The sequence below is a fragment of the Colossoma macropomum genome, unplaced genomic scaffold (genome assembly GCF_904425465.1).
Source record: "Colossoma macropomum unplaced genomic scaffold, Colossoma_macropomum, whole genome shotgun sequence".
NCBI lineage: Eukaryota > Metazoa > Chordata > Actinopteri > Characiformes > Serrasalmidae > Colossoma > Colossoma macropomum.
The window spans coordinates 32,574,899-32,590,759 of NW_023494795.1; the positions used below are offsets into that span (position 1 = coordinate 32,574,899).

The following is a 15,861-nucleotide window of genomic DNA, read 5'->3' on the forward strand; positions in this document are numbered from 1 at the left end:
AGGTCAAATACTATATATTATATTCCCTTTGAGTCTTAGACTTAGATTTCAGCAACAGATGCCACCTTCACCTAGAGCCCATGTGTCAAACACAAGGCCCACAGGCCAAGTCAGGCCCGTGACATAGTCCTATATGGCCTACGAAATGATTATAATTTTAAGTATGTTTTTAGCCTGAAATGCACTACAGTCCCCAGCATGCACTGCAACAAAGTGTGCGTTCTGACCCCCTTCCCCCAACAACAATCTCTGGGCCAGCGGTTACGCAAAAAGAATAGATGTCTGGTGTCTAGTTCAGGAAAATAGGCAGTTTTGAAAAATTGGTATGATTAATTGTATTTAAAATTATTTTTGAATAAGATCTCAATGCCTGTTTTGCTGTTGCAGTTTTGGCATATTTTGAATAAACAGTGGCCAGTTCAGGTCATGGCAAAATGTCAAGTAAAACTGAAATAAAAACACAGCTGGCCCATGGATTTGCTAAGGTTTTTTAATATTGCCATTTTAATGGCTGAGTTTGATAGCTTGATGATTAAAAACATGGCACATATACACTACTGCAGGGGTATCCAGTCTTACCAACAAAGGGCCAGAGTGGCTGTAGGTTTTCAGTCTAAAGAAGCAGGGAAACACCTGATTCCAGTCCTTTAATCAGTCTCAGTCTTCAACAACTGATCACATGTGCTTGTTTTGTTGGAATAAAAACCTGCAGCTATACAGGTTCTTTGCAGATAAGTTTGCACCCCACTGCATTACTGTTGAAAAGCTTGGAACCTGTTGCCATATTAAATATTTTTGTTGTTTTCTATACAATAACGACTTGTATGATTATGGATTTAAGTACTACAAACTACTCACCATAAGTGTGCATCAGGGTGCACATACATTAATCTAAAAATTGATGTATTAATTAACTGAAAGTGGTCCTAAAATGCAGAGAATTCCTCACCGCTGAGCCTCACGTCCAGATTAATATGTAAAGCCTATTACTGATTCTACATAAAGAATGCAATTTAAACAGAACACTTTTGGCCTGAATTAACTGCTACATTTCCAGGAACCTCAATGAGGAAACAGATTTTCAGACCATGTCTTAATTTAATTGATCACCAGTTAAAGACCAACACAGCAACCAAAAATGTGGAATACAAACAGGGCAGTGTTATGTACACATACAGAAGCTACACAGTCAGTGTTTTACACTTACATTAAAATTTAGTGTGAACAAACAGTTAGAGAACTATAGGAAATATTTATGTAAAATGTACAGTTATAATTATCACATATACTTTGTCAATTTACATAAAATCCCCCCTCTGAATTTTCTCATTTAAAAAAATGAAGAAGGGTAAAATATACAATATAATACATGCAGCACTGCATGTTTCTTATAAAAACGCTTTTGAAAAATTTAATTTTATTCCCGTCTCTGATGTTCCTCCAGGAACACCAGAACGATGGTGGGTCCAACTAAAAGTCTCTGGTCAGATCTGAAGCCTGGACCTTTCCTGGAGATTTTAAAAACCTAAGAATCATTTCTGAGGTGTTTTTTGAAAGTATGAAGAAATCTTCTTCATGGAACGTGGAGAAGACGTCTGCTTAGCTTGCGGGGAGGAGATCTTCCTCACAGAGTGTGGAGAACTTGACGTCTGAAAAAGAAGAAAGACACATAAGTCAATAAATCCGCACAAAAACAGCTAAAGCAATAACTATGTTTATACACACACAGTAGCCTGACTAAGTTCTTATTTAGTCCAATAAATAAACACAGTAGTTCTTATTTATCTAATAAACTGGACTGTCCAGTCAGTAATCAATTTACAGCTCCTCTGATGGCAGCATAGTCTGACTTTACAATATGAAGCATTCCTTTTTTCCTCATTCCAGTCAAATATATAAATATCTAACGCAAGGGATTCGTTCTCTCAGGCTCTCTCGTCTTTCATCTCTTGTGCTCATCAGTTGTGTGGTCCTGCAGAAAGCACCGCAAAAGCTCAGTGAGACAGTCAGCGAAGCGATCCAAGTGTTTATATCCAAATCTGTCCTAAGAAGTCTGGCCAAGATTTTAAATAGTGCAACTGAAAGAAAATCGTACATTCTTCACGCTCATCTTTAAGAGCCTGTATCATGAAAAAAAAGCTAATTTTGTGACAAATTTTGTTGTAATTTTGTTCAACATTCACTCTTCAGTCCACATATGGAAACTTAGCTGCAAAAATAGCCTGTTTTAAATTGGTTTCTGTAAAGTCACAAAAAGTAACACATCTACATATTTCCACCTATTCAGTCTACAGCAGATTAGCTCTGCCCATCATACTGATGATATATATAAGGAGTCCTTCCGCCTGGACTGCTTTTAAATGAAGCAGAGCTCATTTACATACATCAGTCTTAAAGACACAGTAACAAAAACAGCCTGTTTATTTGCTAGAGAGGAAAAAAAGGGTTGGTAAATGGCCACAAAAAAATAATGGGAAAGAATATTAAAACAAAAAGAATGTAGGATATGGGCCCTTTAAATTTTAAGTGGAGCAATTTAACTTAACTCTGAGTTTGTGGCCAACTACATTCAGCATTGGTTAAGAAACAACTGGAGCATACTTTACAGAATATAACTGCATTTATTTGCAATCTAAATATTGTTAGACAACTCACATTTAGATTTTCCACAAATCATTCAACCAGGTCATACTTTAGACTAAGAGTCTTAGTCAGACTAATACTGAACCATGACCCTGCAAGCACACTGCCAGCAACTAATGTGACAAGGCAGCTGGAGCTCATTCATTTTGATAGCCAGCGACACCAGTCGAAGTTAAATATTCAAAATTCTTTATCCTAATTTTGATATCCACTGTACTATATTTTGGTCTCATGGTTTGGTCTCAATGTTTGTTAATAAATATTGTCCACTCTGGCTAAGCACTAGACGTTACCTGCTGTTATGCTTTTAAAAATGTTTATGACCCTATAATTCAATCGAATGTCCTGGCTGGCTGCTTTTGCTTCGAAATGCCCATCAGTGGTTTTATCGTCAGCGGTGTGCAATCAGGGTTAGTATGCATGTAAACAGAGCAGACAGTCAATAATATAGTGCTGTTCTGAATAGGGCTGGGAAACATGAATGCATCTATCATTATTGTGATAAATGAATTCACAATATGCTCAGAAAAGCATATTGTGGAAATGGTCAGTACTCAAAATCACTTCAACAGCATGTTTCATTACAGAGAGCATAATTAGTATTTTTTTGGATTGTAAAACACTGAACACAAAATTATAGTTCTATGGCAGCGTTTAAAAATAGATAAATATTGTGACCGTGTTGTTAACACTTCTGACAGAAGTAAAAAAAACTTACAGAAACAGACTGTGCCCTGGATTCGTGTCTCTTGCCCCCGTTTGGACTCTTGGATAAAGCTGCCCCTTTCTGGGCCTGTTTAAGTCTTCGGCTCATTGCAGAGAGCCAGTTTGGTTTGGACGGTGAGCTGTTCTCCTTGTCTGCTTGGACAGACGATGTAAGCGGCTCTTCTTTCAGCTCCAAACTCGCAGATTTTGCCTCCTCCTCCTCTGCTGAGTGTTGGAAAGTTCCGGCTGACCCTCGGCTCCTTTTGGCGCCTGGCCACAGCTCAGCAACACCGTCGCTGTTGTCATGGTGATCCAGGGTGGTGTCGCTCGTCTCCAGGCGTCGTTTTGCTCTCCTCTCAGAAGGCGAGACGCGCTCAGGGCTTTGAGGACATGGGCTCAGAACCTTCCGGAGAGGGGGTGTGGTATGGTTACCGTGGGAACCAGGTGTACGGGACACCCAGTGACGGATGGAGGAGGGCGTTTGGGGGGTTTTAGGGGTCTTAGGGTGGGTGGGGCTGTTTTTGTGAGCAGGTACGGAGGTGCTGGACGCAGGAGGCAAATCAGCATCACTGGACGGACAGGATCCGGGCTGAGGAGAAGCCAGACCACCTACACTGGCCATGCTGGAGATCCGAGCAGGGGTGAGCTCCATATGGGCAAAATGGCCTGACAGACAGACAGACAGACAGATCAGAGTTCAGAACCAGGGATCAAGTTTCTAGTAGGTGTACTAACAACAATAACATACACAACATTTTTCTCCAGAACTTGATTCCTACATCTTCATTTGCACTGTTTCAGTTCTTGGGGGTGTGGCTGTATCAACATTGCACAGGTGTGGCCACGCCCCCTCATATACTACACATCACTGGGTTACAAATTCACCAAGGATCTATGTTTTCTGTGGAATTAATAAGCCAACAGGAAAAAAAAAAATCCAGTTTCTAAATCCTGCACCGCTAAAAAGCTTGTGAACAGTTAAAAAAATGCTGCTTCCTGTAAACAAGATGAACTACAGTCAGACATGTTTGTTATGAGAAATATCTGTGTTAAAACCATTCAAGCCAGAAGATTTTAGCAAGGATCTAAAAGTTGGACTTATGAACCAGCATCCTATCGAGACTGGAATCTATTCTTCTGCAGACACTCAGCAAAAACAGAAAACCCGAGTTGAGGTATGCGGTCTTAAAACGGAACTAGCAATTCTTAGGATTTTAGTGCTCGGTTGACAGCAGGAAAATGTAAGAGAACAAGTGCATATAAACCTACCAGATGACCGAGATGGAGTTTGAATTTTGCGCTGTGCCCAGCCTACAAGGTTAGCTTCTCCAACAGAAGACCTCTCCCCTTCTACACCACGGTTAAGCCGCCAGATCCGCACGGTGTTGTCATCTGAGCAGGTAGCGATCTGCAGAGAGATACACAGGGAGTGTGTGTTATGTGGGCCAGCTCAGTTCAGTGAATGGTTGGCAAATTCTCATTACTGCGATACCAGAGTGGGTTAATGTAATGTAATGTAAAAAGTGATACAACATACACATTTACAGCCATTAGCATTGAGCTAATCCTTGTGCTGCTTTAGTACAGTCTCACCAGTTCTTGCTAGGCATTTTAGGTGATATAGTAACAATATTATACTGTTATAACATGTTTATTATAGTAACATTACAGCATGCAAACATGTTTTATCTATCAAGTGTCTTTGCTGGTCCTCCATTTCAATTCATGAAATATTTTGGAGGTCAACTTTGTCGCTGTGTGGGCAACATGTTAATGCAGTTTACCTTTGTGAAATCTGTGGGGCACCAGGTGACTGAGGTCACTTCCTGGCTATGACCCTGCAGCATCACTGGAGCTTGTGCTGGATTAGAGATCTACAAATTAAACATGAGTTAGGAATCAGAATCACGTGTTGAACCTGTTTATGTTCAATCCAGCAGATAAATATAAAAGAAATCTTCACTAAAACTAGGATAAAATCTGTTATTTTCCTAAATAAAGCATGTAATTCTGACCAGGGGTATTTAAACTTTTGCATATGACTGTATGATCACTCCAGACTAAAGCAGCTCACCTTCCAGATGTAGGCGTGGAAGTCACTGGAGCCGCTGGCCAGGAACTGATCATCCGGACTTACGCTGGACTTCACATAGAAAGAAGAGTTACGGTGACCGCTGAACACAGCCACTGTGAAAACACAGAAATGCACGGATTAAATATAGCAACACACTACATAAATATCAGATAAGTGCTCCCTGTACATTGTATCAAATGCACTACTTTGTTTTTATTCTGTTTACTTGTTTTATATCATTTGAAAACTGCAGCTGCCCTTCACAACAGCTGTTACAGCTTCATAATGAATGGACCCTTAGAAATATATCACAAGGTAAGAACATTTTTCTCCAGTAAATTCTGAGACACAAAGTTTAGTTACAACAGAAGCAATATATTCTCAGTCCAGGCACATTATTAACACTGCTAAATATGAATAAGTCAAAACACATGCAGGTCTGGAGGAACATGTTCAGTAAACTCTGAGAAGTGAGTCCAAATAAAGTCCCCCACTTAAATAAAGCAGGATGAATGAGTAATCGTTCTGCACCTGGTGCTGTTTTCAGTCCACTAATGTCGAACATGTACACGTTGTCGTCTGTGCAGTTGCAGAACAGTCTGGAGCCGGTGGAATCCAGCGTGAGGCCTGAATAACCTGCCAGAAACAAACAGAAAAGAGCTCTCAAACAGGACCAGGAAAGCAGTTACTGTTGATTTTCTGAATATCGTACTGGATACAGCCTAAACGTTACATTCATCTTAAAAGGGCCTATAGGTGGAATTTTTCCCTGAGGTCACCTTACAGCAGGGGTGTCAAACTCAACCACTAAAAGGGGCATATGTTAATTACCATTTTTAAATGATTAATTAATTAAGCTATACCCCAACTGGCCACTGTTTATTCAAAATACGCAAAAACTTCAGCAGTAAAACACAGACACTTGTAGATCTTGAAATATTAAATGGACATATGAAATATTCAAAATTGAAATGTCCCCAGGAGCTCAGTCTCTGCGGTAATATTAATAGAAAATGAAAATACTTGTGCTGTGGGCCTGATTTGGCCCGCGGGCCTTGTGTTTGACATGGGTCAGCACTGTGACTGTTTTTGGAAAATACAGACAAATTTTCAACTTCTCTTTATCCCTTAGAACTGAAGGGACTGTTTATGTTATTGTGCCTCAAGAGGAGAGGTACAGTCATGGTCATAAACATTGGCACCCTTGCCTTTTTTTCCTGAGTAAATCAAAAATGGTCCTAAAATACACAGTTGAAATTGTCAAAAGTAGCTTTCCACAATTTTTCACTAATAATACCATACTTTGTCCACTCGCATCATAGTATATTGCGAGTATATTACACTGCTGTGCATTAAATAAATCAATAAATCAATAAATAAAAACCTGTCCAAAACACTAATGGTTTTGGCTGCTCAGAGTCCAGATTTAAATCCTACTGAAAATATTTGATCTCAAACACAAACTAGCTCAGCTATTGTTTTCAGCTGTTTGAAGACTGTCTGCAAATTCACACACACAAGATTTCAATGTTGAAAGAAATTAAAGGGAAAAGATCTCCCATGATAACTTACTGCATCTATTTGTTTAATTCTTGCTAATTTACTGACTTATGATTTGTTGTTAAAACCATTAGTAAATTGTATTTATATAGCACATTTAAAAACAAAGTGCTTTACAGCTAAAGACAAAAAGGATTTTCACCTTCTGAACAGCATTGTGCATTAACACAACAGTGTACAGTCCTCAGTTCACAGCTCCACAGTTTAACAGCTGCTGAATGTTAATCGATGAAGATGTATTTTTTTAAGCTTGGTTATTAAAAAAAAAGGTCACAGATGGTGCATACCTAATGTCACAGTTAAGTCACTGGGACACAGACCTTAAAAGATCTCGAGGGCGCATACATACAAAGCATGTCCACAGCATATGCAGGTGCCTGACCTCAAAAGGCTTTAAAACCATCAGTGCCATTTTATACTGGATTCTGCAATGCACTGGGAGCCAGTGTAAGGACGCTAAAACTGGAGTAATGTGCTCTCTTTTCGTTGTACCAGTTAACATTCTGGCTGTAGCATGTCAAACTAGTTGTAGACAAGCAAACAATGCTTTGGTAATTCCAAAACACAGCGCACTACAGTGATCCAAACTAGATGTCACAAAGGCAGGAATGACCTTCCTGATCTGAAGCATTGGGAAATGATTTTAATCTGGAGATTGTTCTGAGCCGGAAGAAACTGGCCTTGGCCACTGTATTTATTTGCTTATTAAATTTAGCTAAAATGCTAAAATGTGCAGTCTGCTACAGATCTCCTAGATTTGAAGGCTGTTTCTCCCAACTGCCGCTCTAAGCTTCTGCGACAGGTCTTCTATGGGATTGAGGTCTGGACTCTTCAGAACAGCCCAGCACTTAGTCTTAAACCAATTCTGGATGCTTTCTGATGGATGCTTTGGGTCATAGTCAAGGCGCTTTTAGCAGGACAAAGTCCAAAATCGTAATGCCACTGGGCCCTGCGTAGCGCTCCAAAAATTTTTGGCACTGCTCGGATTTCTTGATGCCATGAACGCATTTAAGACACCGGTGCCAGAAGCAGCGAAACATCTGTGAACCTCCTCAGTGTTTGACTGTAGGGACTGTGTTAATTTTGTTTTCTGTAAACATAACAGCGAGGTGCTTCAGCAGAACGGTCTATTTTCATCTCATCTGTCTACAGGACATTCTCCCTGAAGGACTTTCTAAATATGACCTTTTTATGCCTCTGTTTCTACACTGGGGTCCTCCTGGACCTCCTACCACAGAGCCCCCATTCATTCTGGTGACGACAGATAGTGTGTACTATGTTTTTGCAGCTCAGCTTGAATTTGTTTGGAGGTTGACAGATTCTTTTGTACCATTTAAACAATCCTTCATTGCAATCTCTCGTCAACTTCTCTCTTATGTCCACATCCAGAGGGGTCAGCTAAAGTGTTATGGGCTGCAAACTTCTTGATGTTGTTTAAACTGGTTAAAACTAGGATTTCTATATTGCTTACACCTACAACTTGTCAAAAGTGTGTTTACTGACAAATTAAACAAGGTTTACTTACTAGAAATCCAATTATATCTAACAATTTCTAAAGGGTGCCAATAAAATTGTCCAGTCCAGAGTTTGTATGTGTAGAATAAGATCAGATTTGGCTTTTTTGTGCCGTTTCAGTCCAAACAAAGAAAGTATGCAAATAACAAGGCATTTCAATTGCAGGCTAACTAATATATCTTGCCATGACTGTATGTAAACGATGTCTGTTCTGATGCAGTGCATTGTACTGTGCATTGTCTAGCCTGAAACATTATAACTTCAGTGTGAACAGGTGGGGCTAAACTGCTGTACACTGAATGGGCAGATGCATGTAAATGTATGGCATTTTGTGACATCACAGAACCAGTGAATTCAAAACAGGCTGCTTGTGCAGCTTAGTTTCCGTATATATGGGGACTTGATATGTTTTGAAACTCTGGAAATGTTTATATATGACTGTTTTATTTCTAAAAATGAGAGGAAGATCCGGTTTTCCACTGTATGAGCGCTTTAAGGCATACTGTGCTGACTTCTAGGCCATACGACCCAAATCATTAAAGATTTAAGTTATGAGTGGTTCTGTTATGCGTTTTGTGTGGTTCTGTGCGACTGTCGTACCTAGTTTGCGTGTACTGGAGCCGGGATATTTGTACATCTGCAGAGGAGTGGGGTTCTGGTGGTACGCCGTGTAGTTCTTACGCAAATCCCACATCTTAATCATCCTGCAGAGACAACAGACTGTTAGTAGAGGAACACACGCAGGTTCTTACGTTCACAACCTCCTTTAGTGAAAAGGTGACATTAGTACTGTGGTCAGTGAAAGTAAGAAAAGACAGAAGGAGATGTTGTCCCTTTGAATCCATATAGAATGCATAAAAATTACATACCCGTCTACAGCTCCTGAGGAGATGAGCGTGTTTTCATCACGGAAAAGAACCACCGTCACACCTCTCTGAGAGTCCTACGAGGCAAGCAGGGACAAACATCATCCTCATAAATGTTTATCCCACTGACAGCACACTGAAGCCAATAATTCTTCTGCAAGTTTATTCAGTCATTGAAGGTAGGTACTTTCCTACTAACTCAGTTTGTTTAATATATTACACATACATTCATGCACATTAGTGATGCACAATCCAGATCTAAGGATCAAGGTAAGACTTCACCTCCTAGCAGTTTTGGGCTATATGTCAAAAATGATGGTATAATAAATTTTTATTAACAAAGAAAAAAAATATATATAAGTTCTTTTTCCATTTGAAATTAAACAATACTGCTTTCTCTGCAACTCCAGCGAAAGTGGTGCTGAAAGTCGTTTTCCGTTTGGAGAAGTCGGCTTCTTATCCACCAGCTTTTGTAAACATTCTTTTGACCTTAAATAGAGCAGCAGTTACATTCTGGCACTTATATAGACCCCTGAATGCAAGTGCTGCATCATTTAACGTGGAACGGGAAATTCAAATAAGAAGCCAACTTTAACTTTGTCGAAATTTCTCAAGTCATTTGTTGCATAAGTCTGTCCTGTGCTGGAATCTGGAAAATATTGCAGTCATGCACACTATCAAGTAACAGCTGCTAGGCTCCAACCGCAGCTTCGTCTGATGGAGCAAAATGAATCAGATGGCTTCTCAGGCAGTAAGAGAGGAAAAAGAAGTGCAGCTATCGCTCAGGTGGTTCTGTTCCATGCTAAGGCTACCTCAAAACGCTGCCTCGATAATGAATGGAGCAGACTAGACAGCAGGAGGTGACCGAGGGTCTGCTGCGTTTTTTATTTTCATTTAAAACATGCTCTAAACGTGACTCGGTCAAACTGCATAACGTTTATGCAGCTTGCACTGTTTGTACGTCATGTTATCAGCACTTATTTGTGGCATTTGGGGCTGTGAATAAAAACCACTAAATGAGAGAGAGAGAGAGCTTCAGCTCCAACTACTTTCTTGGTTGATACTGACACCGAAATCTGCATGTTTGAACATAAATTGTGTGTTCTAGTAGATGAAATTTTACTTTTGTTTGTCTAGTGTTTCATTTTTATTTACTATTTTTGGAACTCCTTCAGTTTTGTTTATGCCATCACGTTTCACTATGAACTTCACAAGCACACTTTGCTGTAGTCTGCATCCTAAGTGGCCTTTCAGGAAATTCACAGGATGTCTGTATTGAAGCTCTGTGGACTTCCTCAGTGATGTGCATGTTAAGTCCACACGGCTGCAAGTCCAGAGAAGGCTGGAGATTTAGACCGGTGTCATGATTAACAGATCCTAGATCAGCACTTCTATGCTGAGAAGCTTCATGAATTTGGGCCCTGATGTTCATCTCGGTGTCTAGGAGCTGTACTCACCACAGAAGGAGCCATTCCTCTGGATGAAGCACGTTTCTTCTTGGTCTGGGGAGTGTTTCCCTCCGTCTTCATATGAGCTCCACTTATCTGCTTCACCTGCCTGTAGAAGCCATCTATACAAACAATAAACAATTACTATTTTAATCTAATCTCTCCAGCAGTTATTGTGAAGGAATTATAGGAATTGTACAGGCGTCTTAGCCTGTTAAAGCTACTTATCCAGGCAGTAAACCTTTACTATTTGCCCAGTATCCACAGTCACCATCTACCACCTAGTTTATCTAATCAATCCTTTCTTAAAATTAAATCAGGTGCTGCTGATGGAACTGAAAAAATTGATGCAATGGCTGGAGTGAGGTGAGAAATGTAGAAACTGAACCTGCATTCTTCTAACGTACAGATTTATTTATAAATAAATAAAAATGTAAATAAAATCATTCTACATTTTACTGTATTTGTTTTTATGCATTTATTATAATAATATAAAGCAGTATTACTGGCAAAAAAACACTTACTGCTCAGATTAATAGTTTAAGTTTTCTTGACTGCCTAACACTTTTGCACAGAACTGTATTTTCACATTTATTTATAAGCTTGCAATTCATTTCATTTACATTTATTTATTTACCTTCCCAGTCTGACTGCTGAAGGTGTTGTATGCTGATGTGCACTCTTACCTTTCTTACTACACCTCATATCCCACACCATGATGTTCCCGTCCCTGCCTCCAGTGCAGAAAACAGCTGCCGAGAACAAAACATGAAATTAACATGACAAAAGACATGCACACACAAATATTCTGAAAGTCCATAAATAACTGCTGATTAAAGCGAGCTCACCCAGGACACACAGACGGACATGCTTTTGATCAGAGAATTAATATGAAATCGCTCAAGGTGGCATTTCTACCAAGCATGTCATTTGCTTCATAAAGATATCAATATTGTTGTACCATCCTAAAGCCGTGATGAACCAGATAATCTGCCTTCTGTCAGTTCAGTTTACATTTTGAAATGACTTCAATGCCCGAAACCATCAGTGTCACCGTTGTCTTTACCTTTCTCCTGCTTGGGGAAGGACACAGACTTCAGGCTGCACTGATGACCCTTAAAGCTGCCCAGCAGCTCCTCTGTGGGCACGTCCCACAGACGCGCCGTCTGATCTCCAGATGCGGTCACCTTCAGAACAAATAAAACCCTATTAATATAGACATTTATGGGAAATATGGTTAAAGCAATAGTTTGGTGACTAACGTACCGTTGTCTACAAAAATGGACCACCGTATGAACGAAAAACATACCTGTATTCATGTTTACAGATATTATTTATAGCATGTCACAGTGTCAGAAACCATGAAAGAAACCATTCAAAAAGGTTCTACATTAGAACAATCTACAGCACATTTCCCATCAATCTGAAGAACACTTTCACAACGTAAAGAACCCTTTTAATCATGGACAGGGCTCTTTGAGTGTTTCTTATTCTATATAGAACTATTTTCTTTACTAAAGAACATTTGAACCAAAATCATTTTAATCCTAAAATACTTTCAGGATCAAACGCAGACGGTGAACTCACCAAGCTGTTCGCTCCAGGAACCCAGGCGATGTCAAACACTGCGTTATCATGCGCAGGCCATTCTGTGAATCAGAGACAAAAACAGAAACGTGATCATGTCGCCCTTCAAATGTTTAAACAAACAAAAACACACAACCACTCTTAAAAAAAGATCTTTCTTTAGTAAAGAAACTGTAGAACCATGAACACTTAAAAGAACCTTTTGCATGATTAAAGGGTTCTTTGCGTAGTGAAATGGTTCATCAGATTGATGGATGATGTGCTGTAGATGACTTTATATAGAACATATATGAAAAGGGCTCTTTCAAGCACCAAAGAGTGTTTTTCCATTGTTACGATATCAATAAAAGTAGCAGGAACACTTTTTGGTGCTATACAGAACCCTTTCCAAAAAGGCTCTAAACTTAAACAAAGTTGGTTCTTCAGCAAAGAAATGGTTCTATATAGAACCATGAATACTCAAAGAACCTTTTGCATGGTTCTTCAGATTGATGCAGAATGTGTTGTATATGGTTCTATATAGAACTTTTTGAAAATGGTTCTATATAGCACCAAAAAGAGCTCTTCTATTGTTACAAGCTTGACATCGTCACAACAGAAGGACCTGTTTTCAAAAAAACATTCTTCATCAATCTGAAGACATACTTCACCAAGCAAAGAACCCTTTAATCATGCAAGGGGTTCTTTAAGTTCATGGTGCTAAATAGAACCATTTTCTATACTAAAGAACCCTTGAAGAACCATCTTTTTAAAGAGTGTATATAAAACCATCTCCGTCAATCTGAAGAACCTGAGTGTTCATTGTTCTGTATGGATCTATTCTCTCTACTAAAGAAACCTTGCGGAACCATCTTTAACATTACTAATACTCACCCTTCAGCACTGCGCGCTGTTTCTCAGCAGTGTTGTAGATGCATACGATCCCCTCCTCATTCGCAACAGCCAGAGTGTTGCTCTGTCCAGAAGCTACAGAGCACAGACTTCAGCTTCAGCACTCAGATATTTACTCAGAAAATTCGCTGTTCTCAGTGTTCCTGCATTCATTCAAAAAACGTCTTACCTGTGGAGAAGCTGCATCCAAATGGAGGCACGGCAACCGCTGTGTTTCCGTACGAGATGTGCTCATCATGACGGGCGCACTGGTAACACTCCAATAGAGATGACAGTGGATATTCTCGCCTGTTAACTGGATTAAAGGGACATAAAAGGGTTAGACAAGAAAGAATTCAGATCGCATAAAGATAAATATTACATAACTAAACCTGTCAAACTAAATAGAGAACTCTGGGTGTGGGGTGCAGGTTGAACAGGCAAAACAGTCCTCAAAAAACATATTTTTCAGATTTATCACTATTTTACCAACATTCCATATAAAACTCAGAAGACACACGTAGGTGCACTGGTAACCTTTAAATAAAATGTCGGTATCTGTGTTGTAGTCATGGTGACCCCTGGTTCCTATCACCACCACTGTAAAGAAATCTGAGTCTCTTCAATAAACCATTTCACACCAAACCACTCTGAATGACTGTCTAATTCTCAACCATTAAATTATGCAAAAGTGTTTAAAATTGGGTGGAATTCCCCTTTAACGACCATGATATCTTCACATGTATCTTATTGTGAAATGTCTTGTAATAGATAAACTCTCAATGACTGCAGAACTGATTCATTCCTTGATTCTAAGTGTGGATCATCAGCATAATGTCCACTGAACACTTCTTGTCTGTTTACAAACTCTAAATCATGTTTACAGCTACAAACAGCCAGTCCAGTCCTCTCCACAGCACTTCAGCTTTACAAAGGAAACTGTGCAACATCTGAATTACAGAGGAACGCAGTTTCACAAGATAACACAGCCTCAACTGACTGACTCTGTTTACATCTCAACAATTTAATTATGGAGAATTTTTAAACAATTTGGTGGAATTTCCCTTTAAGACAGCGAAAGTGTGACGACAACAGAAACCATGTAACAGTATGGTTAATGAAACATCTGCGGAGTATATTCTCTGAGGGCTCTGGCCATCTCTCCCATACTACTACTGAGCTGTGGTCAGTCTAAACTGTCCACATATCCTACATAATTCTTTTTCCAACCTGTCTTTGCCCCTTAAGATCAGGCTGCTTTTATTCTGAGCCTTTCAGGATATAAGGATATGTGTAAAAGAGCTCTGCTATGATTGGCTGCACTGGATTGTGCATTGCTCAAAAAGCAGTCCAGGCTGAAACACTCTTTATAACTTTAGCTTGGAGGGGAGGGGCTAAACTGCCACAGCCTACATAGGCTAACACATGTGAACGTAATGGTTTTGTGACCACAAAAAGAACAAATTCAAGAGAGGCTGATTTTGCAGTTTAGTTTCCATATATGGACTTCTAAATTTATTTGAAATAAAAATGTTACACACTTTATTAAACTCATTTCAAAAATGCAAGGAACATTTTCCATGATATGGGCCCTTTAACAGCTCATATGCAGCCTCACAGAGCCAGCATTCACTCTATATATATATATATATATATATATATATATATATATATATATATATATATATATATAAAAAAGAGACGGTTCCTCAAGGGTTCTTTATCCCTGTAGCATTACTAGAGCTTTTCTATAAGCGTATGTGCCACAAAACGAACGTAGGTACATTAATATATTAGCTAACTGTATTTTAGCTAGGTTAGTTAGCTATGTGAGTCCAGACTGAGTGACTGTGAGCTGCTGGCTTTAGTAGAAAGTAAAAGCTGAATAACAACATAAATCCGTCCAAAATTACATAAATCCACTCACCGTTCCGTCTTTTAGTGACTCCCCGATCAACCACACACTGAAACAACATTGTGATCCGATGATCCTCGCAGCTTAAACCCGCTTTTTAATTCTAAATTAAAAACAACACAAATCGCCCCTAAGCTCTTCCCGCGAACTGAGCACAAAGACAGAAACACGAAAATACCCGCCGAATTTACGTCACGGCTTCTCATTGGTCGAAGGACACTGTTGGGTTATGTTGCGGTTTCTCATTGGTGGACGGAGTGGATGGACACGCCCACTCTGAACCAACGCTGTGAGATGGCGGGTAGAGGAACAAGGCGGATGAGCGGAGGCTGTATCTCAAACCGGATGCTCCCTATATAGTGCACTATGTGCGGCGTCTACTTCTTCACCCAAACAGTGCACTTTAAGTCCAGTAGAGATGTGAAGACGCGTGGCTGAGTCCTAAACGGCTCGTTGTTAGACATGCACTTATATTTGTTTGGACGCAGGAGCCATTGTTTCACGACCTACTACTTAGTGCACTATGTAGGGAGCAAGGAGTCATTTGAGATTCAGCCAGAGATTATACTAACACGCATTTATTAACACGCATTATTTATAATAATGATAATAATAATAATAATAACAATAACACAAAAAATAACAATTTTAATAAGTAACTCATTATTTTAAGAGAAA

At 39.5% G+C, this 15,861-nt stretch overlaps 1 protein-coding gene across 1 annotated transcript; it reads right to left on the bottom strand.

Moving 5' to 3' along the window:
- Nucleotides 1-1,323: 1,323 nt before the first annotated feature.
- dtl (denticleless E3 ubiquitin protein ligase homolog (Drosophila)) lies at nucleotides 1,324-15,336 on the bottom strand. Its single transcript, XM_036582713.1, has 15 exons — nucleotides 15,196-15,336; nucleotides 13,459-13,584; nucleotides 13,272-13,364; nucleotides 12,399-12,460; nucleotides 11,878-11,998; nucleotides 11,498-11,563; nucleotides 10,821-10,933; nucleotides 9,367-9,440; nucleotides 9,098-9,201; nucleotides 5,954-6,058; nucleotides 5,423-5,535; nucleotides 5,133-5,222; nucleotides 4,618-4,756; nucleotides 3,362-4,014; nucleotides 1,324-1,649 (listed from the first exon to the last, which is right to left on the bottom strand). The coding sequence occupies exons 1-15, from the start codon at nucleotides 15,242-15,244 to the stop codon at nucleotides 1,533-1,535; spliced, it is 2,025 nt and encodes a 674-aa protein (XP_036438606.1). The 5' UTR covers nucleotides 15,245-15,336; the 3' UTR covers nucleotides 1,324-1,532.
- Between the last annotated feature and the right edge of the window lie 525 nt (nucleotides 15,337-15,861).

Excerpts from the sequence above, each read along its gene's own strand:
- dtl (XM_036582713.1), bottom strand. The coding sequence starts at position 15,244 with ATGTTGTTTCAGTGTGTGGTTGATCGGGGAGTCACTAAAAGACGGAAC. Across the intron at positions 6,059-9,097 it reads CTCCAGTACACGCAAACTAG|GTTATTCAGGCCTCACGCTG; the intron begins GTACGACAGTCG and ends TGTTTCTGGCAG. Across the intron at positions 4,015-4,617 it reads AACTCCATCTCGGTCATCTG|GCCATTTTGCCCATATGGAG; the intron begins GTAGGTTTATAT and ends TCTGTCTGTCAG.